At 44.6% G+C, this 24,151-nt stretch overlaps 1 protein-coding gene and 1 long non-coding RNA gene across 7 annotated transcripts; one reads left to right on the top strand and one right to left on the bottom strand.

The window, feature by feature from the left end:
- The first annotated feature begins 2,177 nt into the window (after positions 1-2,177).
- Positions 2,178-22,363, top strand: IDNK (IDNK gluconokinase). 6 transcript variants are annotated; one of them, XM_027094211.1, is made up of 5 exons: positions 2,181-2,271; positions 6,970-7,000; positions 7,422-7,508; positions 19,946-19,989; positions 21,880-22,363. In XM_027094211.1, exons 1-5 carry the CDS (start codon positions 2,222-2,224, stop codon positions 22,223-22,225), a joined length of 558 nt encoding a protein of 185 aa, XP_026950012.1. In that variant the 5' UTR covers positions 2,181-2,221; the 3' UTR covers positions 22,226-22,363. The 6 variants fall into 6 exon arrangements, with proteins under 6 accessions (XP_026950013.1, XP_026950012.1, XP_026950015.1 ...); XM_027094214.1 differs by having other exon boundaries at positions 2,215-2,271; positions 7,426-7,508; XM_027094215.1 differs by lacking the exon at positions 2,181-2,271 and adding an exon at positions 5,881-6,413 and having other exon boundaries at positions 7,426-7,508.
- Positions 16,777-19,581, bottom strand: LOC113613481 (uncharacterized). The gene is made up of 2 exons (XR_003430272.1): positions 19,459-19,581; positions 16,777-18,624 (listed from the first exon to the last, which is right to left on the bottom strand). It is a non-coding gene; the product is annotated as an uncharacterized LOC113613481 (long non-coding RNA).
- Positions 22,364-24,151: the final 1,788 nt, after the last annotated feature.

The following is a 24,151-nucleotide window of genomic DNA, read 5'->3' as shown; positions in this document are numbered from 1 at the left end:
TCAGTAGTCAAAAATGTGAAACTCAGCTCTTAGGGTCACTTCTGAGTTCTGCTGTCCTGGAAGCAAGCACAGGAGGATTTGTTCACTGACTCTTGAGAAAAAAAGTGCTGGATGGCTTTCCTTTGACCCATCAGATACACCCTCCAACCTTCTCTTCCCTCCTCTGTGTCCAGGAGATTGGCATGCACTGGCGGACTCAACAGACTCTCTGGCTCTGTCTTCCAGTTGGGACTGGCCAGGGGGGTTTGATCACTAGCAGGAGATCAAAGGGCAAGAGAAGGGGAGGGGAGGTCATTTATTCTCCTGATTCCCTCCCTGTTGGGTCAATAAGCGGTGTCTATCTATCTCTCTTCCTAAGGCCACATTTCCTATCAGACATCTCTATCCAAACAGCGCTCACATGCTCTCTCTCTCTCCCCTCCCACCCTAGCCCAATGAAGGCTCCCTTCCACTGCCCCTCACACCTCCCCTCACTTACTAAGACTAGGACACTGTGTTGCTTTAACTGACCCCACCTGCATCTCTGTAAATAGCCCCTTTACTGAACCCTTTTCAAATAACCCAACTTGAGTGTGCTGTTTCTTGCCACCACTATGACTAGTACAGAAAATATGAGATCCTTGGACATATCTTGGGAGGGACATTTGGGGAGAAGAAACAGAATTTCTGCTAACCATTCTGCATTTGAATTTTGAAAGAAATGTGAACTCTAGGTTTTTAAAATTTTTTTTTACCTGAACTGGTAAAGCAGAGCACAGGTTACAGCAAGGCTTATACATCTATCCCCCTACCTGCCTGGAAGCACCTGGAGGGTAACAGTATTCACCTTTGGAGTCCCGCGGATGGTAGATGTTCAAGAAATGTTCATCAAGCACAACTGAACTGTAAGACCTTAGGCGTCACCTTTCTCTCCAGGTCTGTTCCTTCATCTGTATAACCTCTATCCAGGAACACTGAAATTTCACCCACTTGAGCTACATAAGAAAAACAGTTGGGCTTCCCTGGTGGCGCAGTGGTTGAGAGTCCACCTGCTGATGCAGGGGACACGGGTTCGTGCCCCGGTCCGGGAAGATCCCACATGCCGCGGAGCAACTAGGCCGGTAAGCCATGGCCCTGAGCCTGCGCGTCCGGAGCCTGTGCTCCGCAACAGGAGAGGCCACAACAGTGAGAGGCTCGCGTACCGGGAAAAAAAAAAGTCCGTGCAGGGGTAATTGAAATATTCTTTAGATAAATGCTTTTATGTCAGCTTTATTGTTTTCAAGAACACAGAGTAATATGATCTTGGATAACGAAGGAGGTTGGGCAGAATGTCATTGGAAGTACTTTTAATCAAGTATTTTAAATGGTACATAATTAACATTGTTTTAAAGCAAAATGGCCCTTCAAAGGGTGCTTCTTCCCCTTAAGTAATTTACCTGAGAACAGGAACCAGATTAAATAGCAGAGCCATGACATGTGCCACTATGGACCTGTCTATATTTGACACCAAAAGAAATCTGCCTTGTATTATTGTGACAAAATGCCAGGTTACAAAACACCTTGTACAGCATGATCCCAACTTCATAAAATATTCATACCCATTTATCTATGCGGGACGGCGGATCATTTTGGGAACGGACGCTTGTTGCCTGCAGGTGCGGCAAAGTGTGAATTCATTTTCTGCTTTTTCTTTTTACAACATTTAAAAAACAAATAAATGCTCTTTCCATTGGTGAAGGAGGAGCCCGAGGGTCCGGCCTGCAAGGGCGAGGCTCCCCTGCAGCGGAGAGGGGCTACGAGAGGAGGGCCGCAGGTGCAGGGACTCGGGGCCGGCTCCCTCCTGCCTGCGGGAGGCTCCACTTACCCCACGAGGGAAACGGGCGCGGACGGCGCAGCGAGAACTGGGTGGAAGTGGGGGGAAAGGGAAGCGGTGGACCGCCGGGTGCGCGGGTCTCGCCGGGCGCTGCGGGGGCGGGGCGGCTGGGGCGGAGCGCATGGGGGCGGAGTCTCGGCGTGGGACGGGTCTCGTCGGGGAAGGGGCGCGAGGGGGAGGGGAAGGTGTGTCGGCGTGGGTGGCGGCTGGCTGGGGACCAGATGAGGGGTGGGGCACTGTTGGGGCGGGGTCTTGGTGGGGGGTTTGGCGTGGGGTCCGCCTGGGCCGGGCTGGGTCGCGGGCGGCTCCGCCCCCCGTGGCTGGGAAGGCGGAGCAGACCGGCCTCAGAAGGCGACGGGACTCCGGGCGATGGCGTCGCCCAACGCGCTGCTGGTGATGGGCGTGAGCGGCTCGGGGAAGTAGGTCCGGGAGGGCCGGGGCGCTGGGGGCGCTGGGGGCGCAGTGGGGGGGCGGCGCGGGGCGGCGGAGGCCAGATCCACCGGCGTTCCGGGCCCGCGGCGACGGGAGGGTCCTTTCTCTTTGCTGATGAGGGAACTGAGGCCCAGGGCACCTGCTCCCTCTCCCCACTTGCCAACCTGCTCGCCTCGGGGGCACCCGGCCCGGGGCCATACCCCAGACTTGGGCTCTCCGTCTGTAAATTTAGGCAGAGGCTTTAGCGAAAGCGCCTTGTGAAGAGGCGCCTGCAGGGGCGCGAATAGAGTAACGACTTCCCCGCGCCACCTGGAGCGGCCCGGGCCGTCACAGGTGCCCATGTCTGGGGGCCTCGTGTGGGCCCAGCGTGCAAGGGAGCAAGGCCCACAGAGCAGGGCCAAGCCTCGTCCCAGGCTCCTACAGACTTTTATCAAGCTGGACAGCGCGCCAGCTCCCTCCTGTCGGGCCCTGGACTTTTCTGATTAGATTTTGGAACGTGAATTTAACCTTCCTATTTACTGTGTTCCCCCTTCAACTGTAAGGATTCGGTGTTAAGAAGGTTTGTAAGCAGGGAGGCACACTGCATACCACAAAACCTCTGCCCAGCCCAGTCTGGCCAACTTGGGGGCTGAGGAAGCCTTTGGCTTCCTGTTTAGACCGAAGTCTGACAATGCCCTTTATTATCAGAAAAGGCAGCTACGGCAGCATTCCACCAGAGGCAGCAAAAGACAACTAAAATATCACAACCTCCAAAGGCTTATCCAGTCCCTTCTAGAATGATCTGAATCAGGAACTGCCCATGCGGTCCAGTGTATTTTAAAGACTCTTTCTTTCTCCAGGTAGGTAGGTTTAACTTCCAAAAATTATTGTGTCATTTTTAGCCTCAAAGACAGGGAATCTTGCACTGAAATTTAAAATAAAACACAGAGCCAGAAAGTCCCTCACTGTGTATGACTGAAGAACTCAGAGAATGAAAAACTGCCGCTCTGGTGTGATGTAGTGAAAGTCAAGAGCCCTAGGTCCTGGTTCTACTGCTGTCTGATTGTGAGCTTGGGCAGTTCATGTGCTGCCCCCCGACCCAAGCCTTGGATCAGATGAGGGGAGACTGTACCATATGTCATATGGTTATGATATTCATGTATTCAGTAAATGTTTATTGAGCTCAATCCTTCCTCAACGTCACTGACATGTAGTGAGCAAGACAGATACATCCCTGCCCTCAAAGAGTTTACATCCTAGTAAGGGAGGGAGGCAGTAAGGGAATAAATACTTGTGCAGTGCACCAGGCAGCAGTAGGTGCTCTAGGGGAAAGTAAAGGAAGGTAAGTGGAACAAAGAGCCAGGCAGGATAATGAGGGAGGGCTCCTCTGAGGAAGTGGTGTTGGAGAAAGACCTACAAGAAGAGAGGAAATAAGCCCGTGGATAGCCAGGAAAGGGCATATGGGCAGAGGGAATGGCAAGTGCAAAGGCCCTGAGGCTTGACTTTCTTGTGGACTAGCAGGGAGGCCATTGTGGCAAAGTGATTGGGAGATGAGGTCAGAAAAACAATGCAGGTGAAGAGAAGTGGTCATATGCTGGAATATTTTGAAAGTAGAGCCAAAAAGATGTGTTGATGGACTGGATGTGGGGTATGAAGGAGAGAAGAGTCATGAATGATTTCAAGATTTTTGGCCTGGGTAACTGGAAGAAAAGAGTTTCTGTTGACTGATGGGGAAGCAATAGGCAGAGCAGGTTTGGAGTTAATAATAAACTTATTATTTGACATTACTGTATATACTGCAAGATTCCCTGTCTTTGAGGCTAAAAATGCCACAATAATATTTGGAAGCTAAACCTACCTACCTGGAGAAAGAAAGAGTCTTTAAAATACACTGGACCGCATGGGCAGTTCCTGATTCAGAAAATTTCAGGAGCTCAGTGTGGGATGTGGTGAGCTGGACATGCCTATCAGTCATCCAAGTGGATCTGTCAAGTGGGCAATCAGATATCCAAGTCGAGTTCAGGAGAGAGGGACTTTAGGTGAAAATGTAGGACTCATCGGTGTGTGGATATGTTTAAAGACATACATATTCAGAACACCAAGGGAGTGAGTGTGGATAAGCTGGCCAAGGACTGAGCCCTGGGCCCTCTAATGGTTAGGTCAATGTCAACTGTTGTCGATGGACTGAGTGATAAAATGCCTGAGAATTGATTACATTGATCATTGGATGTAGCAACAGTGAGCTCTTTGGTGACTTTTGTGAGCCCCTCTTAGGGCCCTGCAGGATTTTTAAATATACTCCATAACATTTGGAGCAGTGGGGTAATACCTTAAGAAAACAATAGTCTCAAACCAGAAAGATCCCATTTAAAACACTGTTAAAGTAATGTCAAATAATAAGTTTATTATGTTTATTGCCTTTCCTTCCCCTACCTGAATGTAAGGGATCTTTTTCCTTTTTGTTTATTGACATATGTGTCTAGAACAATGCCTGGCACATAGTAGGTGCTTAATAAATATGTATTGACTTGATGAATGAATGAATGGAGCCATTTGAGTGGGTGGCAGTGTTAGCTTTCTTTATATTTTAACAATCTTAGTGAAGCCACCCTCAGCTTCTTTCCATGTTTCCTTCTTTTTCCTGCTGTCGCAACAAGCTCAGGCCTCTTGAATACCTTTCTCATTATTCTGTGCCCCAGCCTACTGCCTACTGTCTTTTTAAGTCTCCTCGATCCTGATTTAGACCATCCCACCAGAAGACATTTGGGCCCCAAACTGGTTTGTAATGTTCGGCCCTGACCAGTCTCCTGTGAGCCGAGCACTTTGCCATATTTCTGCTGGGGGTCCCTGGTCCATATTCAAACAGTCCAGCTGTCCTCTGGTTAGGAAGTTTGGTTAGAGTGGTAGAGTGGTTTTTCCATTTTCTTCTATCTCCTTCCTGCCCGTCTACACCCCAATCTAGTTAGCTTTTCTTTTAAATTATGACGGGTGGCTGACATGTTCATTCCTGGCTAATCTAACTTGGTCTTAAGTGTGATTTCCGTCGTACACAGCGCTGATTTCACCAGCCCTGGAGTTCGGCTGGGACGGTTTAGTCACCAGTAGGCTACAACATGTCACCCTATGCAGCCTCCAAAGGAGTGAACATAATGGGAGAGGTTCCAGTTCTCTCAATCCTTTGGTTACTTTTGGGAGCAGGTCTCAGTTTGGTACAAGTGTGTCTTTTTAAAACTTCCCTGATACCTTCTTAACAAAAGAGAGAGGACCCTTGGTAAGGAATAGTATCCAGCTAGAATTTCATCACAACGTTTTGTTTTCACTGTATACATCTTTTTGGTTGCCTCCTGTTTAAGGCAAGTGAGGGTGGCTTCCTGTATAAGGGAAGGAAAAAGTTTCCTTGTTTAACACATTTGTTTAATTTTAAAGAGTGAACCAATTAGGGGCTTCCCTGGTGGCGCAGTGGTTGAGAGTCCGCCTGCCGATGCAGGGGACACGGGTTCGTTCCTCGGTCTGGGAAGACCCCACATGCCGCGGAGCGGCTGGGCCCGTGAGCCATGGCCGCTGAGCCTGCGCGTCGGGAGCCTGTGCTCCGCAACGGGAGAGGCCACAACAGTGAGAGGCCCGCGTACCGCAAAAAAACAACAAAAAAAAGTGAACCAATTAAACAAAAATAACAAGTAGATAATTGTAAAAGTGTGTGTAAAACTTAGGCAAGAGGGCATGGTGAAATGGTAGGAGGATACGGTAAAAACTTCTGAAGTTCATACTTCAATGATTGGCATTTTGGGTAACACTTCAGAAACTGATAGCACGAAGGGGCTTCGTTTCTAATTAATTGCCTGAAGGCCTCCACCCCTACCCCACGGCACTAGCCTGTAAGCCTCAAGATGGCCAGTCTCAGTGGGCTGAGCGTTATGTCCTAGGAGCTAGTAGGTGCTCAGTAGATATTGGCTGAGTGAAATGAGTAGGTGGATGGATAAATGTAGCTCAGTTCCCTTGTTTTACAGGTGAGAAAACAGATTTAGAGGACAAGGTGACTTACACAGGAGGACACAGTCATTTAGTGGCAGAATGGAGACTGTGGCCAGACCTCAGTTTCTAGGACCCAAGCCCTCTTCACTGACCATGCAGCCTGTTAGGGTCCGAACAGGTGGATCATTCTCAGATGCATTGCACAGAGAGCATTCAACTCCCAGACTTAATAATGAGTGCTGGTAATTCTCCATGTCCTTTATTTGAAGAGTGTGCCCCTTTTAAGCCCCAATATTTTAATGCTTTTATGAGCTCCTTGAACCTTGTGTGGGTGCTTAGAGGTTAAATTCCCTGTCAGACCTCTCCCTCCAATATCCTCAGTAGAATTTATCACTTTAATAATTTAATATTTTTTTCTCAAAAAAATAATTATCTACAAAACAGGGACCAAAAACTTAAGGAAAAAACTTCAGGAGTTTAATGAGATCTTATGTATTGCTTTTGGGAGAAAAATTGGTGATGACCGGATAATTATTTCATTTAAATTCCTGGAGAAAACTAAAGCCATGCTCTAGACTCCAGGGTCAGGAGCATCTATCTCAGTTTCAGTATCATAAGTTGTCGGTGATTAATACCAGTAGGGCAGCCCTCTGCTTCCCAGGGCTCCTCGGATGGAAGAGGCACAGCGCAGGCTGGGAAAGGGCAGTCATGTAACATCTACGTCCTCTCCACAGATCCACCGTCGGCACCCTGCTGTCATCCCAGGTAACCTGTTCTAATGCCTCCCAGTTGCTAGTCCCATCATGTTGTCTCTTTGCTTCTCTCCCTTTCCCCTCCCTGCCTTTTCTTCTGGCCTGAGTGGTTTGTAAACTCACCACAGACACCTCCATGCAGCTTGTGAAACCCACCGGAGCAATTTTGTTTTTCTCCTTGGTGATCATAAATAGTGATGAATGAAAAGAAGAGCTGCAGCAGCCCAGGGAGCGTGATTCGTGACGCGACATCAGAGCCCTCCCCACTCCTGTACCTGGGTGGGCGGGGGGTGGGGTGGTTTCCTCGGGCTGCTGGTGGAGAAGAGGGTGGCAGGGTTGTTTCTGTACCTGCCCGTTAGGTTTAGTAACCCCACGGTGGCTGTCACGTGGGCCGCACTACCTGCCACATACCCTCTCTCACTTTGTTCTTAAAGCTAGGGTGGAAATTCTACGATGCAGATGACTATCACCCAGAGGAAAATCGGATGAAGATGGGAAAAGGGATACCTCTGAATGACCAGGTAAGGTTTGCTGTCTGTTTTTATTTCCAACACAGATGTCCTGTGATGCAGGGTGACACAGGTTAAGATTCCTGCAGTGCTTGTTGTAGTAGAGTTCCTGAGTCATGCACTCACGTACAGTGCTCCAAAAGCCAGGTGCACAGCGGGTCCACCACATATGTTAGCTTTGGCCCTGAACTCCCATCTAAACTCTAAACTGGCATCAGCAGTGATGCCACCCTCTGCCCCAGCTCGGCAGGATCTGCCGGAACACTTTGTTGAGGGATTTTAATCTGCAGAATGTAATCCCTGAGAGGGCAGAGGCTCCCCTCTGCCTCATATGTGGGGAAGTTCATATTTTCTTCCCAGGACTTATCAGCCTACCACCTCGCCAGGCCCTGGCATCTTTGCCTAGCAAAGCCCTGGCTGCTTCCCCACCAGCAGCCTGAGGAAACCACCCCCCCCCCCCCCCCCCCAGGTACAGGAGTGGGGAGGGCTCTGATGTCGCGTCACAAATCCTGCTCCCTGGGCTGCTGCAGCTCTTTTTTTCATTCATCACTATTTATGATCACCAAGGAGAAAAACAAAATTGCTCCGGGGTGGGTTTCACACACTCAGATCTGGCCCTCTGGAGCCACGCGTCCCCTCCTTGTATCCACTGGAGCCACCCTTGCCTCTTTCAGTTGCTCTACCACCATGCTCCTCCCGCAGGGCCTTTGTCTCTGTTGTTCCCACTGTGAGGAATAATGCACTTCCCTGCCCTCTTCTCAGTTACCCGGCTCATGCTTCACATCTCAGCTCCTGTGCTCCTTCTTCAGGGAAGCTCTCCCTGACTTCTAGGTAAAACCTCCTATAATAAACTCTCATGGCACCATATCCCTTATCGTCCTTGTCCCAGTTGCAACATGGCATTTGGTGGTGTGAGAATTTGATTACTATTTATCTCTACAACTAGATTTTACCTCCAAAAGGGCAGGCACTATGGCCATTTCTGTTAACCATTATATATCCCCAGAGCCTGACACACAGTACATGTCAGAAAATATTTGTGGCAGATTTGTGAGTGAATGAATGAATGAGTGTAAGAATGAATGACTAGCACCTCATTTCTTTATACACTGTCATGAGGCCCTTTCCTAGAGGGTCTCTCTCAAACCAGAGTCACAAACTGGATTCACTGGCGTGATTAGCTGTAACCCAGGAGAGACTGAGGGCAGGGCGTAGGGCTGAGTCCACAGAGCAGCTGAGAGCAGGGCCTCTAGCTGGGCCCACGTGCCAAGGGTGTCCAAAGGGCAGGTATGGTATGGAACTGGCCAAAGAGAAACACTGGTGTTTTCACTTTCATGACCTTGGCTCACCCCAGTTGGGCCCCACTTTCTTCTCTTTGTCCTGCCGTGAAGGACTAGAGTCATTAACCCATATTAAGTCTAATTCTAGAGCACTCTGAGGGTTTCTCTTTGTCCCAGGGAGTGCACCTCGATTTGTAATAGTTCAAACGTTAAACCATCAAAATCAAGTTTACAGCATCTGACTTTAGAAGGCAGGAGGAGAGAAGCAAAAAAGGGATACAGAGTAATGATGTAAACAAAATAATGATGATATTATATGAGAGATAATAAACATAATATAGATAACCTGGCCTCACCACTGAGCTTGCGTGACTTGGCAGATGACTTAGTCTCTCTGTGCCTCATTTTCCTCCTGTGAAGTAGGGATGGTGACAGGACCTATTTCATTGAGTTCTTGCGAGGATTAAATGAGATAATATGAAAAATGTGCACAGAGAAGTGCCTGAAGCATTCAGTAAATATCACTTCTTATTGTTGTTGCTAATATCTTATCTATATATACATACATGTAACAGAAACCATTTCTGTGGAGTGTGTAAAATGTGACTGTGCTAGGGTTATTTTATTTTTCTCCTTGGCAGGTACAAATGAAAATTAAAATAAGGAACACAGTAAAGCAACCCAAATGGACAGATTTTAAAATGGCATTTAAGCAGCCTTCCTCTTGTTCACACGTGAGGCTTGTTAAGTGGGCAGTATGGATGGGGGGCTGGGGAGGAGAATTCAGAAGAGGAATTATTGTACCGAAGAAAAGGTTATCAGTTACTGGAAGAAACACAACAAGTTACTAAATATATTCAGAGGCAGCTGTACAAGTTAGCCTGACCTTAGAGAGAAGCAGAGAGAAAGAGGTAAGATGGCAGATGGCTTACATTTTTGATGAGAGCCCAGCGAGTCTAAGAGTGAAGGTGTGGGTCACAGCTGAGCTGGCACCAAGGACCTCCTGGTTGCTCTGGCAACCAGCCCCCCACCCCAAAGATACTGTACTGAACATCAGTTAGAGTGTTAGAGGCAGACATAGCGGTTGGCCTTGCGGAAGAGTCTCAGGAGGGTTTGGGGAGGGTATTGTGCTCAGAAGGCTGAGATGTGAAGAGAAAGAACCTGAGTTGAATATACCAAGGGCTCCTTAAGTCTGTTTCAATTAAATTAAATGTAAACTCCAGTTCCTGGGTTGCACTGCCACATTTCAAGTGTTCAACAGCCACATGTGGCTGGCGGCTGCTAATCCAGGTGGCACAGATAGAGGACATTTCCCTCAGGGCAAAAAGCTCTATTGGACAGCGCTGGTATAGAAAGATACGCCACCCAGGATGCAATACATTATTAGCGTGATGATGATGATAATAAAGAATTTCCAAGCTGCCAGTCAGTGAGTCTGCCATATGTGCCAGGTTCATGCTGTCCTGGTAGCGTATGGTGACACTTGAGCAGACTTCAACCTCAAAGTCTATTTAAAAGAGGTTTTTTGAAAATTTTTCCCTGATTATAAATATAATACTTATCCTGTATAGAAAATTCAACCAGTGCCGAAAAATCCTTTCACAGAATTTTCATCACCCTTGGTTTCATCTTCTAAAAATACCTACTAATTGAATTTGAGTTTTTCCCCCTATCCTTTTTGGGGTATATATTATTTTTACATGCATTCTTTCCTCTATGGGCTTAAGTTCACTTTTGCACCAGATAAAACCAGTCCATCGCCCATTGTCCTCCCCTCCTACTTTCCTTGCCCTCTCTCCACCTCCCCAGCAATGCTGGACACACTCATCTTCCATCTGTTCCTCTGAGCTCCTGCCCTGCCCTTTAACCATCATCCCCTTCCAGAAGACACTGTTTCTCTAGATAGGCCAAGTGCTTAAGCACTGGGCTGGGGATTCAGGGTACACTGCCCCCCGCCCATCCCTGCATGTAAGGACTATCAGGAATGAAGGGACCTAGAACATCAGATCCAGCAAGCAGGGATGTTCATTTGGGTTATGTTGTTTCCTCCTCTCTTTCCCCTAAGACTTTTTGTGTTTGACTTGCCTTAGTTACCATATTGTCCGTAGTAACTATTTACACACAGAGTTCAGTGAATTTGCTTTAATATATCCTCTGTTTTGCCCCAGTTTCTGCATCTGTGAAAAGGAGATCTCAATCATTCCCTTTTTTCACAAACGTGAACACAAAATTTGGAGCTCATGTGTCCAAGTCCTCCCTAAGACCCTAACAATAAAGTCCAGACTCCTTAGCAGGTCACTCAGGGTCTTGATTCTCTAGTCCTGACAGTTTCTGCTGACCTTCCTCACCTATCAACTCCCACACCTCCTGTTCACCAGTGCTGAGCTCCTGCCTCATCCATTTAGACAAGAGTCTTGGTAAACCATCTTTAATATGCCAAGTCTTGCCCTTCCCTCTGCTTGACAGGCCCTGCTTCCATTAAAATCCTCTTTACCCTTTAAGATTTAGTCTTCCTAGGGCCTGATCAAAATTGCTCTCTCCCCTTGTCTTATCATAGCCCTTCTTATATTTCTTGGAGCCCTCATTACTGTCCTGTGGGTAGTTTAATTGATAAATACCCATCCTCAGGCTGTGACCCCCTCGAGGACAGGGACTGCACTGTTCATATTTATATCCCCAGTGCTCGATATGGTGCTTTGCACATATTAAGTATTCATTGTTTGTGGAGTTAGAGCCCACTGCATACTAAATTTATTTATTAAAGGTCTTTTCAAAATTCAGAGTCGGAAATGAATGCTGTTTATTGCAGCTATTAAATCAGCCAAAAAGTAATGTTTAAAATGGAGTCTACTCCTTTTCCTGTTTAAGTCCCAAAGCAGCTCAATGTATTATATATGATTCCCCCATTTTGCAGATGAACAAAGGGAGGCACAGAGAAGTAACTTGAGCAAAGGCACAGAGTGAGGGGGATCTCTCCAACCTCTAAGACTCTACTTTTTCTACTGTGTTAAAGGCCCTGATACTACACACACACAAAAATAATCTACAAGAAATGAATCAGGGTTGATTAAGTGGAGCAAGAAAGGGTGAAAGCAAGGGTGAGGGTGAGAGCAGGAGAGAGGCACAGCCCCCGGTGAGCACATCCATTGTAGGGGCCTAGGCCTTGAAGGGTATTTGAGGCAGGTGACAACTGGCTTTACACAGCAGGTCTGAGAATTCTGGTTTCCACATGGAGTCTAGGTAGCCTTTGGAGCTGCTTTGGGAAAACTCTCTGCTTGTGGCCCCATGTGATCCTCCGAGGAAGGATCCCAATTGTGTAATTATGACTCAATACTTGGAAACTTCTGTAAAATAAAGTTGAAAGTGCTTCTGTTTTATCTCCAACCTTCTCTCATTGTTTTTATGGCTGGTGGACCCAGACCTTACCGGTGCAGTGAATAAACTGGTCCAACATACATTCTGATTGGGCAAATGTCTGAAAGCATCCATTTTTGTTTAAATAGTTTAATGTTTCCATGTATTAATATTAGTTTTCATGGTTGAGCTTCTGAGGAATTTTATTATGACTAAGTGATGCAACATGCTTAATTCTTGACGAAGGCACATATTGAGGCACTATTAAAAACAATAAAAAAGTATGGATTCAAAGTAAAGTTCCATTTTCCTATACATAGGATAGGAAGCTTATTACCCAAACATGTTTTCCGTTATTTTTAATTTGTTCCGTCTTTATTGTGAAACGTTTCAGGCATGCAGAAAATGTAATGAATAATAAAGTCAATACCCAACTTAACACCATAACATATTTGTTTCCTAAGCCATAAAATAATAGAGATTGATCTCTGTACAAAGAGATATTTGTGCCGATGGACTGGAGGAAATGTGCCATCTAAGTAAAACAACAGAACACAAGTTTGCTCCTCTGCTAATGTGAAGAAAGAAGAGATGTCTAAAGTACTAGAAATTAAACAAATTATCCCCTCTCCTTGGTTCATCCAAACCCACTAGGAACATTTTACTCATGCAGAAGAACAACTCATTTGTTTGTTGTGTTTGCATCTGTGAATCAGTCCTAATGCATCATTATAATTGCTCCTTGAACTCTAAGTAGGCATGTGAATACTGAATATGTGAATTAGCATTTGGCCCTCTGAACCTTCCAACTACCTCTTCTAAACCAAACATTCTTGCTGAATGGGGGTTAGCAGCCCACGGCAATAGTCTCAGGATTTTGTTTCACCTAGAGACTTGTACAGTGACAAGGGATGTATTGTGGAAAAGGCTGTCTGCCTACCCAGATAGGACAAGGGTAGTCAGGCTCTCTGTCTTGTCAGCTCAATGCCTGACACCGTCAACACATTGAACATGCATTCATGTCTCATATGAGAACCCCACTAGTCAGGTTCACAAGATTTCTACATAAAACCAGAATGCCGGGGCTTCCCCGGTGGCACAGTGGTTGAGAGTCCGCCTGCCGATGCAGGGGACGTGGGTTCATGCCCCGGTCCGGGAGGATCCCACATGCCGCGGAGCAGCTAGGCCTGTGAGCCATGGCCGCTGAGCCTGCGCATCTGGAGCCCGTGCTTCGCAACGGGAGAGGCCACAGCAGTGAGAAGCCCGCGTACCACACACACACAAAAAAAACAGAATGCCAGTTGATTAATTTACAAGGAGAAATTTAAGTGCCACATGGCCTGTAACACTTCACATGGATCTGATTTCAGAAGCCAACATACAATCAGGTTTCTCAGTGAACATGCAATCAAAAGAGTAGGAGAGTTAGGGCTGAAGTTTCTAGTGGTGTGAGACCAGCCATCCCCTTACAGGAAGATGTTTGCTAATGAGAATATGATATTCAAAGTCCTATGGCCAGAACTCAGTCCAATGGCCAGACATGTCCTCTGGTCAGTACTCTGCTGTTTAATACCGTAGTGCTCCTGCCCTGGGCTTTCACACCCACCAAGCCTTGCTGGGACAGACGTGCTTCCTTTATGTGTGTAAAAATATGCAGTTGGATCATAGTGATGTCCTGCTAGCCTGAGGGTCCTTTTTACTCCTTCAGATGAGTTTATATATCTCCGCTCCTTTCTATTAAGTGTTGCTCTTTAAATTAAAGCTTTAAAGAACAAGCTTCTTTCCTTCTTTTCCAAGTGCTTAGGAAGTTACCTCACTGTGGGCCCCATATGCTATAAGCAGACTCCTTAACTTTTTAAAAGTTGACATCATTTCTACAGCTTGAAATGGGATGCCCCCATTTACATGTAAAACACACAATGAAGTTAGTCCCGTTAATGATTAGTATACCACTTTACCAAGTAAGTGGCCTGTGCTGCCCTTCCTGCAGGCCTGAAAGGCACTGTATCTTTGTAGGACTGGATCCTAGGTAGGAAACTGCTCATCCTGCTGACTCATGAGTCTTTAAGGCCCAGTCACCCTGCTCTGCTACAGCCTTCTATTAGAGGAGCTGTTTTGGAAAATATAGCCAAAGAGGTTTAAAAAAAATTTTTTTAAGGTCATTGTATAACTAACAGTGTTCTCTTTTTCATTCCTGTTAGTTCATGAATATAATAGAAAAGCTTAGCTATTCACAGTGAGAGTACAGGAAAGAAAGGAATTTAGAAAGTTGAGTGCAAATGGAATCTTAGAAGTTAAACTTAGGGTGATCATGTCTAGAGTACTGAAAGAAAGCACCCAGAGCTGTGTCTGGATCTCCCTAAGCACACAACAAATGCTTGTAAATGGATGAAGGAAAGGGGAAATCCAAATCTGTGCTTGAATTGGCAGCTTTTCCCATGGGCAATTTTCCATCATAAAATACTGCACAGCTCAGTAAGTCCATCTAATTATCCCCGCTACCTATAATCCTTGACACTTTTCTTCCTGGACCCCTGCCGTAAGCCCAGAAAATATGTGTTACAGTGGCAATTTCAAGTTCCATAAGTATAGCTCCTACAACTTTTTTTCTCCTCATAGACTTCTCCAGAACATTTAGTTTTTGAGTATGATGTCTTAGAAAACCTTGCCAATAATAAACCTTAAACATATACACTCTTTTCCAAGAGCACATAGGTCTCCTCATAAAGCACAGAGTTCTTTGTGGTCTGCAAATCTGGAGCTGGTAAGCCTCATTATCTTGTTACTTTGTTTAGAAATAACCACAATGGTTCTACTGACTACAGTCAGACAAGTGCTAACATAAACAAATGTTTTATTCATTAAATACATTTGAGCTACAATGTGTGCACATTGTAGTAGCTGTTGTAACTTGAGGAATAATTTCTGTGAATTATGTATTAATAGCTGTTGTTTTATTATTTGTGTAAGTTAGGTGATAGTTGTCATTTGATCTGTGTCTTGTGTGGATTTTGTAACTGTTGCATTTGTACTTCTAAGTGGTCTCTGGTCGACTAGTGTGTACATAGAGGTTAAGTCTTTTTTTTTTTGCGTTATGTGGGCCTCTCACTGTCGTGGCCTCTCTCGTTGCGGAGCACAGGCTCCGGACATGCTGGCTCAGCGGCCATGGCTTATGGGCCTAGCCGCTCTGCGGCATGTGGGATCTTCCTGGACCAGGGCACGAACCCATGTCCCCTGCATCGGCAGGTGGACTCTCAACCACTGCGCCACCAGGGAAGCCCAAGTCTTTTTTTTTTTTTAATTATTATTATTTTTGGCTGCGTTGGGTCTTCATTGCTGCGCACGGGCTTTCTCTAGTTGCAGCAAGCGGGGGCTACTCTTTATTGCGAGCACGGGCTCCAGGCACGCAGGCTTCAGTAGTTGTGGCACGTGGGCTCAGTAGTTGTGGCTCACAGGCTCTAGAGAGCAGGCTCAGTAGTTGTGACGCGCAGGCTTAGTTGCTCTGCGGCATGTGAAATCTTCCCGGACCAGGGATCGAACCTGTGTCCCCTGCATTGGCAGGCGGGTTCTTAACCACTGCGCCATCAAGGAAGTCCCCATAGAGGTAAAGTCTTAAAAAATTCTATCACTAGTAAAACTTCCAGGAACCTCAACCCAATATTAGCACACATGCTTTTCAAAAGTTTTATTTAATATGAAAAAATTAAATATATGTGTGTGTTTTGTGTGTGATTGAGAGTGTGTGTGAGTGTGTGTGTGTGTGTGTAAAATCTTCTGCTTCTTGAAAAGGGTGGGTCCTAGTAACGGGAGGGTCTTTAGTTTGCTGAGTACAGAGTGAAGGCCTTGGTGGAATGAACGTTTCACTTACTGAGTAGTTACTCTGAATAAGAAATGGGAAAGCCTGAGCCCAGAGGAGATATTCAGGAACTAAAGGAGCTCACCCAGAGCTGGAGAACTTGAAAGGCTCCTGGTGGAAAAGATTGTGGGTGGGGGGGGCATAGCCAAGGGCTTAACCAAGGTCAGAAGAAATATGAGAAATTCTCAGGTGCCAGAATCAAAGTGGCAAGATTTAGTTAAACCTAAATAACCTCTTCCCCCAAGTTTTGGAAATGCATGTAAGCCAGGAGGCTGGGAACTGAGATTCTGATGCCCCTGTAGAGATGGGAGATGAGGCCTATATGATGCATGGAGCTGGTCCTGAAACTAAGTGCGAGGACTTGCATAAAGTATTTAAAGGAAGACTTTATCTGAGTGAGGATTACGAATATCTCCACTCACTAGATTCAAGAAGCAGCAAAGAATCTGGCTGTCTCCCCTGGACCACAGGTGGAAAACTAGACTTTCCTACGCCCAATTCACTTCATATGACATAGACCAAGTTGAAAAATTAATGTAATACTAGTCTGGAATTGGCAAAACTACCTATGGAAATGTTTCCAAAACTCAGCACTCCTACAAGGGAAAAAAAATCTGAAGATGCACCTGCAGTCAAAAAGTACAAACGATACAGGTAAATGAACCACTGTGAGAGAGAATCAGCAAAAAAGCACAAATGGAATAAGTCATACTCCAAGAAACAGACAGAATCAAATGAAATAATATAATATTACAAATCAACTATACTTTAATTTTTTTAAAGAATCAAATGAAAGAAACAAAATTTATTGATAATATTTCATTATCAATAGATGGATTAAACAATAAACTAGACACAGCTGAAGAGAGAACTAGTGAATTAGAAGGCAGACTAGAGGATATTACCCAGAGTGAATAAGAGAGCTAGATAACTAGAAAAATATTCGAGAAAAATTAAGAGACTGGTATAATAAAATGTTTCACATACAACTAAAAGGAATCCAAGGAGAATAGAATAAGTGGGGGAAAGGCAATTTTCAAAGAGATAATATTAACAGTTTCCTTAGACTGAATATATAAAATGAGTCCTGAACAGGATAAATAGTAAAACTGCAAAACATCAAGGACAAAGAGGTTTATTTTCTACCTATAGCTACCAAAGAGAAAATATATGTTCTGAATGATTGCCCAATTTAACAAGAGATACTTCTCAACAACAATAGAGCCCTAAAGACAGGGAGTAAGTATTTAAACTGCTGAGGGAAAATAACTGTCAACCAAGAATTCTTTACCAACTGAAATCTTATTTAAAATGAGTAAGAGTAAGAGCAGAAGACATTTTCAGACACACAAAGACAGAAGGGAAAACTGTCAATTCTTAATCTATGGGAGAATTTAAAACAACTCTCTTGAAAACATCGAAACAGACAAAAGATACACAAAACAGACAAGAAGAATTAGTAAAGATATAGAAGATTTAAACAACAAATATATTGAAAAGCATGAATAAAAAATAAACATTCTTTTCAAGTACATATGGAACATTTATAAATATTGACCATATACTAGACCACATAGTACTAGTGCTCTATGGCACAATTTGCCACAAATTCTAAAGAGTCAATATCATACCAATCAATCACATTTTTTATCATAATGCACAAGAATTAGAAATCAATAATAAAAATTCTCACAAATCATAAAATGGTTGGAAACTGTAGAAATAAGTAAAATTGAAAAATAAAAATTGACATTCATATAAATTCATAAGTTAAAAATCATAGTGGAAATTATAAGATATTTGGAAATGTATGACAAAAGTGCTATCAACTAAAACTTATGGGATATAGCTGAAAGAGTACTTAGAAGGAAATTTACAGCCTCTGAATGCACTTTTGGAAAAATAACAAAAATGAAAATGATGATCTAAGGGTTTAAGTAGAAAAAAAATAATAAAAAGGAAGAATGTAGAAAAATATAGAAATAAGTGCTGAAATTAATGGAATATAAAACAAAGAAGCCATATAGGTGATGAGTGAAACTAATTGTTTGAAAAGATAAAAACAGACAAATCTCTGGCAAGATTGATCAAGGGGGAAAAAAAGCACAATTAAGACTAGGAATGAAAAGAGGCCATGAAAAATCTGATACCAGTGAATTTTAAGACTTAGATAAAATTGGACACTTTCATAGAAAAATATAAATTACTGTGGGAAAACAGGCTTGGATGACAGTGATCTGATGGCAGAGACAGTGCTCAGGGACACAGTCTACTCCCCCCCACCCCTGCCAATGGAAACGTGACCTTGCTGATTCTAAAGTATTTCAGTTACCAAAACTGAATCAAGAATAGAAAAATCTGAATATAACACAATGCTCATTCAAGAAATTGAACCTGTAATCAGAGATCTTTCCTCAAAAAAAGCCCCAGGCACAGAGTTTTTAAGATGAGTTTTAGCTCAGGCTGCTGTAACAAAATATCATAGACGGGGTGGCTTAAACAATAGACACTTATTTCTCACAGTTCTGGAGGGTGAAGGTCCAAGAGCAAGATGCCAGCATGGTCAGGTTCTTGTTTATTCTGAGCCTGGAGTTTCTCTTCCTGGCTTGTAGATGGCTGCCTTCTTAGTGTATCCTCACTGGGTGACTGAGGGGTAGGGCAGTGGAAGGAGAGAAAAAGTACACACTAGCTCACTGGTCTCTTCTCAAAAGGACACTAATCCCATCATGAGGACCCCACCCTCATGACCTCATCTAAACCTAATTACCTCCAAATATCATTACATTAGGGGGTATGAATTTTGGGGAAATAAAAACATTCAGTTCATAACAGTAATATATTGTATACAAGCTGTTTCAAAGAACAGAAAAAGAGGGAAAGCTGCCCTACTTATTTTATGAGGCTAGTATAACCTTGATACCAAAATTTAACATGGACTATACAAGAAAACAAATGCAGGTCAATCTCAATTATAAATGCAAAAATCCTAAATAAAACAGTAGTAATCAAATGTTTAAGAGCAAGGACTTCTAAAGACACATCATGTTTCTTGAATATGCATCAAAATGATAAAGGATGAGGGCACAGGTAAGGATATGGCTGGGACATATATAAAATCAGACTGTGAGTTGAAAATCATTGAATGTGTTTAAAATTTCCATAATAAAAAATTATGTTTTTCTTTAAATGCATTATGACCAATCAGTATTTACCCTAGGAGGATTCCTTTGTGAAACACTGTAGGGTGCCCTATGTAAACTTCCTCTGCCTTCTCTGGAGAAATACAAAATTCTCACACTGCTTATATCTGAGTAGAGCTTTGCTTTTGGAGGATTTGAAGAATAGGACCAGAGAGCAGCTGACATAGGGTTTCTGTGAATACCTCTCTGCATTTGAGATCAGAGGCACCTAAAGAATCATACAGTATAATAAAGATTTATATACATATCAGAACCAGAGAAAATATACTTACAATGGGAAGATTAAGATGGTGGAAGTTGGGCTTCCCTGGTGGCGCAGTGGTTGAGAGTCCACCTGCCAATGCAGGGGACGCAGGTTCGTGCCCCGGTCTGGGAGGATCCCACGTGCCGCAGAGCAGCTGGGCCCGTGAGCCATGGCCGCTGAGCCTGCACGTCCAGAGCCTGTGCTCCGCAACGGGAGAGGCCACAACAGTGAGAGGCCTGCGTACCACAAAAAAAAAAAAAAAAAAAAAGATGGTGGAAGTTACATACTGGTATTTTAGGGCAATTTTTATTATTATGAAAAGAGCCTCTGACACCTGGACCAGGAAAATGCTTCTGTGCTGAACTGCCTAGTGACTTGACCCCTCAGCCTTGTGCATGGCCTACTCCTCAAAACCACTAAGATCTCTCTGGACCTTAACATTGATGAAAATGATTAACTTCCTGTAAAAACGAACAAAACCTAGAAAAGCCACTTTGTGTCTGCCTTCATTTCAGGACAGGATTCCATGGCTCTGCAACTTGCATGACATTTTACAAAGGTAAGAGAAAATCAGGCGCCAGGTAAGCCAGTGAGTAAAGAAAACCCATCACAAAGTACAGGGGAAAAAATACACTCTTGAAATCACAACTGACTGCTGATATGGCATCCCAGAAATGAAATGCACCTCTATCAAGTAACCAACAATGATTTTAATCAGCCACAGATGTGTAGTTTAGTTGGGTTCTGGAGTTAGCCTTCTAAACAACTCCACAATTACTAGCTGGGAATCTTGGTCAGCCACTTGGCTTCCATAAACCTGTTTCTTCATCTGAAAATGGGGATAAATATAGTTCCTACTCACAGACTGTTGTGAGGAATTAGTGAGATGAAGCATGGGTAGCACTTAGAACAGTACCTAATATATATAGTAAGTGCTAAAAAAATAATAATGACGTATAGCTATACCTTAGCCACCACTTATATTGCCTCCTACTTCAAACTCTGACAACCAGGAAGATCTGGGGTCATTCATAAGTCAACAGATAACTGGCCACCAGGATTGAAGTCTCAAATTGTTCAGCTCTGTAGCATGCCTCTGAGCAAACGAGGTCCTCCCCAACCCATCTGTGGGCCAGACCCCTGGGAATCCTGGTTGGGACATGGAAGATAAAGAAGTGGCAGGGAATAGGTTCTAAATCTTGCTGTCTCAGATGAAGTCATGTTTTATAAATCTAAAATCATGTGGGCCATATGAAATTAGAGTATACGTATGATTAAAAATCAGTTTACTTTTTTTAGACTGCACAGACATGGCTGGCAGCCCTCTTTGCATGGGCTTAGGGGTTTAAGGTTTGGAGTTGAGAACTCCTGCCCACTTGGGTCTCTAACATAAACAGACTTGTCAGAGATCTAACATACTGACCTGTGATGGAAGCAGAAGTGAAGATCCTCAGGAGAATAGAGATCAGACTTCCAGGCTCAGAATAAACAAGCTCTCACTCATGGCCCTTGGGAAGAGCCAGAAGGCTCAGGTACATAGGTTTGTTGCTGATGACACACTCCATCCACTGGGTCTCCAGTCTACAGTGGCCATGAATCAAGGCAGGCCCCTTCAGAATTCTCAGTTCTGAACTGAAATTTCTAAGTACCCAAGCCAGCTTTGACCCTTCACCTCTTTATACAGTTCCTTCCTGGCCCCAAGATGACTGCCTCTTCTGGCTGGTACATGTAGGTTTAGTGGAAAGGGGGCTCACCCTCATGTATGGTCTTGAACAACACTGGTTTTCCCTTATTGGTGCCTTGTCACTCTACCTCTATTTCTGGCTCAGTTTTTTTTTTTTTTTCCTTAGCACTGCCCTGGACACTTCTCACATCCTTCTCACCTTGACCACACAGGGGCTGATGCTCCCTTTTCTCCTGCTCTCTCTAGCTCTGCACTGGTAACTTCCCCAGACTCCCAGCATACTGTAGAGTAGGAATGGAGAGAAGCCAGTTGTGAAATTCAAATCCCTGAATACCTGAGAGGAGAGCCTGAGCTGTGCTGTGTGCGGGGCACAGGTACCTGCCGGCAGCCACCCATGTCTACAAGTGGTGGCTCAGTCACATCCTACATCCAAGGGGCAGAGCCAATACTTACCAAGCATTTCCTGTGTGCTGGGCACCTTGATAAACTTACTCATTACAGTTCTATGGGCAGGTACTCTGAGTAGTTGCATTTAGCAGATGATGAACTGATGCTCGGGGAGGTAAATATGTTACCCAAGATGCCTCACTAGTGGAAGATCTTTACCTCAAAGCCAGGACTGGCTGATACTTGGCCACCATTTGTAACACCTTCCACTGTCAGAGAAGTGGGACTCTAGTCCTCAACCTAGACTTGACACCAGTTATTTTAAATGTCTTCACTCTAGCGCTCATCTTCCCCCCACACACTTTATTTTTTTAACAGAGATGTAGCCTCTGGACAGCATGTAATTCTTGCCTGTTCAGCTCTGAAGAAAGTATACAGAGACATCTTAATACAAGGAAAAGATGGTGCACCTCTGAAGTGTGATGAGTCAGGAAAGGAAGAAAAGCTGGCTGAAGTGAAGCTTCTTGTGGTCCATCTGACTGGGTCGTTCGAGGTCATCTCTGGACGCTTACTCAAAAGAAAAGGGCATTTTATGTCCCCTGAGTTATTGCAGTCCCAGTTTGATACTTTGGAGCCCCCATCAGCTCCAGAAAATTTCATTCAAATCAGTGTGGACAAAAATCTTTCAGAGATAATTGCTACAATTATAGAAACTCTAAAATGAAGTGAGAATCATCTATATCAGTGGTCCAGAACACAACTGGGCATAACTCTGTCTCCCATCCCAAACCATGTTCCAGTATCCTTGTTGATACTGTATTCTAGATTCTTCTTAAGGTGAATAAACCATAATGTATTGAGATATGCTTGTTTGGGTGGATTTTTAGGAATCTGTGATACTCTTGTCATCATGCTCTGGCATATTCAGAGAAAAGGAGAGGAAACTTTGAAAGTGAAGTTTCAATTGAACTTTAAATTCGTGTGACCCAATCAAATAATCAGAGGAAATTCTATAATCTATGCTGTAAACCATGACTTATTTAGAACACTTTTGATCATGCCTGTACTTGGACAAATAAATGAAACCTGGCTATCCTTGGCACCCTCTGGAGATCGGTCTCAGGAGCAGAAAAGCGGACAGAATTGACCACTCACCAGCAAGTCATGTTACACCACACACCTCTAATTTCTCTCTCTGAGTCATTTCTAGGTAAATAAAAAGCACACGCAGTTCACAGATAAAAAAAAAATTTGCAAAGGTGGAACTTGAGTGAATGAAATGCGTGACTCACTGATTCAGTCTGCCCCCACCTCATTTTAGAGACCCCTGTGAACGAGGCTGTTATCAACCTGCCCACCTTCCTGCCGTAAAAGCTGTCAATGATGGACACTAGGCAGGCTAGGAAGGAACACCAGAGGAGCTGCTATGTTTGAAAACTGAAACAAAACTTTCCAATGGGCAGCTTTATGCCAGTGGCAGCAGGGTTGGGCGAGGCTGTGGGGAGCTTAGGGGCACTGGTGCATTGCTGGCATGCACCTTACCAGGTACCAGCAGGGAAAGCTGCAATCTGGCCAGCATGGGTTGGGTTTGAGCCCTTCCCTGATGGGGCTCCAGGAAGAAGCTTCCTTATTCCTCTATCCTAACTAGGGCCACAAGACCCAGCCACTTTGCAGGGCCACTGGTTGGTTCTGGCCAAAAAGTGAGTTTTGGAACCAATTACCTGTTTTCTTTCACAACGATATACATTTCCTTGTCTCAGGAACCAAAAATACAATATGTGCGTGGGGTGCCAATGGAAAGAAAGGGCCCTTCTGGGTGGACAGATCTTGCCTAAGAGAATGTGGAGAGAATGAGGAAGGTGATGGAGGAGTAAGACGTGGAGCTCACCTTCTCCTCACAGATATATCAAAAATACATCTACACGTGGAACAACTCCTACAGAACACCTACTGAACACTGGCAGAAGACCTCAGACTTCCAGAAAGGCAAGAAAGTCTCCACGTAACAGGGGTCTTGGTTCTGTGGCCAGGGGTCGAGCCTGAGCTTCTGAGGTGGGAAGAGCCGAGAGCAGGACACTGGACCACCAGAGAACTCCCGGCCCCAGGGAATATCCATTGGGGAGAGCCCTCCCAGAGGTCTCCATCTCAACACCAAGACCTAGCTCCACTGAACGGCCAGCAAGCTCCAGTGCTGAAAGCCTCACGCTAAACAACTAGCAAGACAGGAACACAACCCCACCCATTAGCAGAGAGGCTGCCTAAAATCATACTAAGTTCACAGACACCCCAAAACACACCAACTGATGCGGCCTTGCCCATCAGAGGGACAAGATCCAACTCCACCCACCAGAATGCAAGCACAAGTCCCCTCCACAAGGAAGCCTACACAAGCCACTGGACCATACTCACCCACTGTGAGTGGACTTACCAGAAGCAAGAGGAACTATGACCCTGCAGCCTGCAGAAAGGAGACCCCCCCAAAAGTAAGTTAAACAAAATGAGAAGACAGAGAAATATGTTGCAGACGAAGGAGCAAGGTAAAAACCCACAAGACCAAATAAATGAAGAGGAAATAGGCAATCTAACTGAAAAAGAATTCAGACTAATGATAGTAAAGATGGCCCAAAATCTTGGAAATAGAATGAAGAAA

This window comes from Aethalodelphis obliquidens, unplaced genomic scaffold (assembly GCF_003676395.1).
Source record: "Aethalodelphis obliquidens isolate GAN/ISIS:26980383/991018 unplaced genomic scaffold, ASM367639v1 scaffold88, whole genome shotgun sequence".
In the NCBI taxonomy this organism is placed as follows: Eukaryota; Metazoa; Chordata; class Mammalia; order Artiodactyla; family Delphinidae; genus Aethalodelphis; species Aethalodelphis obliquidens.
Note: the sequence above shows the minus strand (reverse complement) of the source record. Positions and strands in the feature narration are given on the sequence as shown.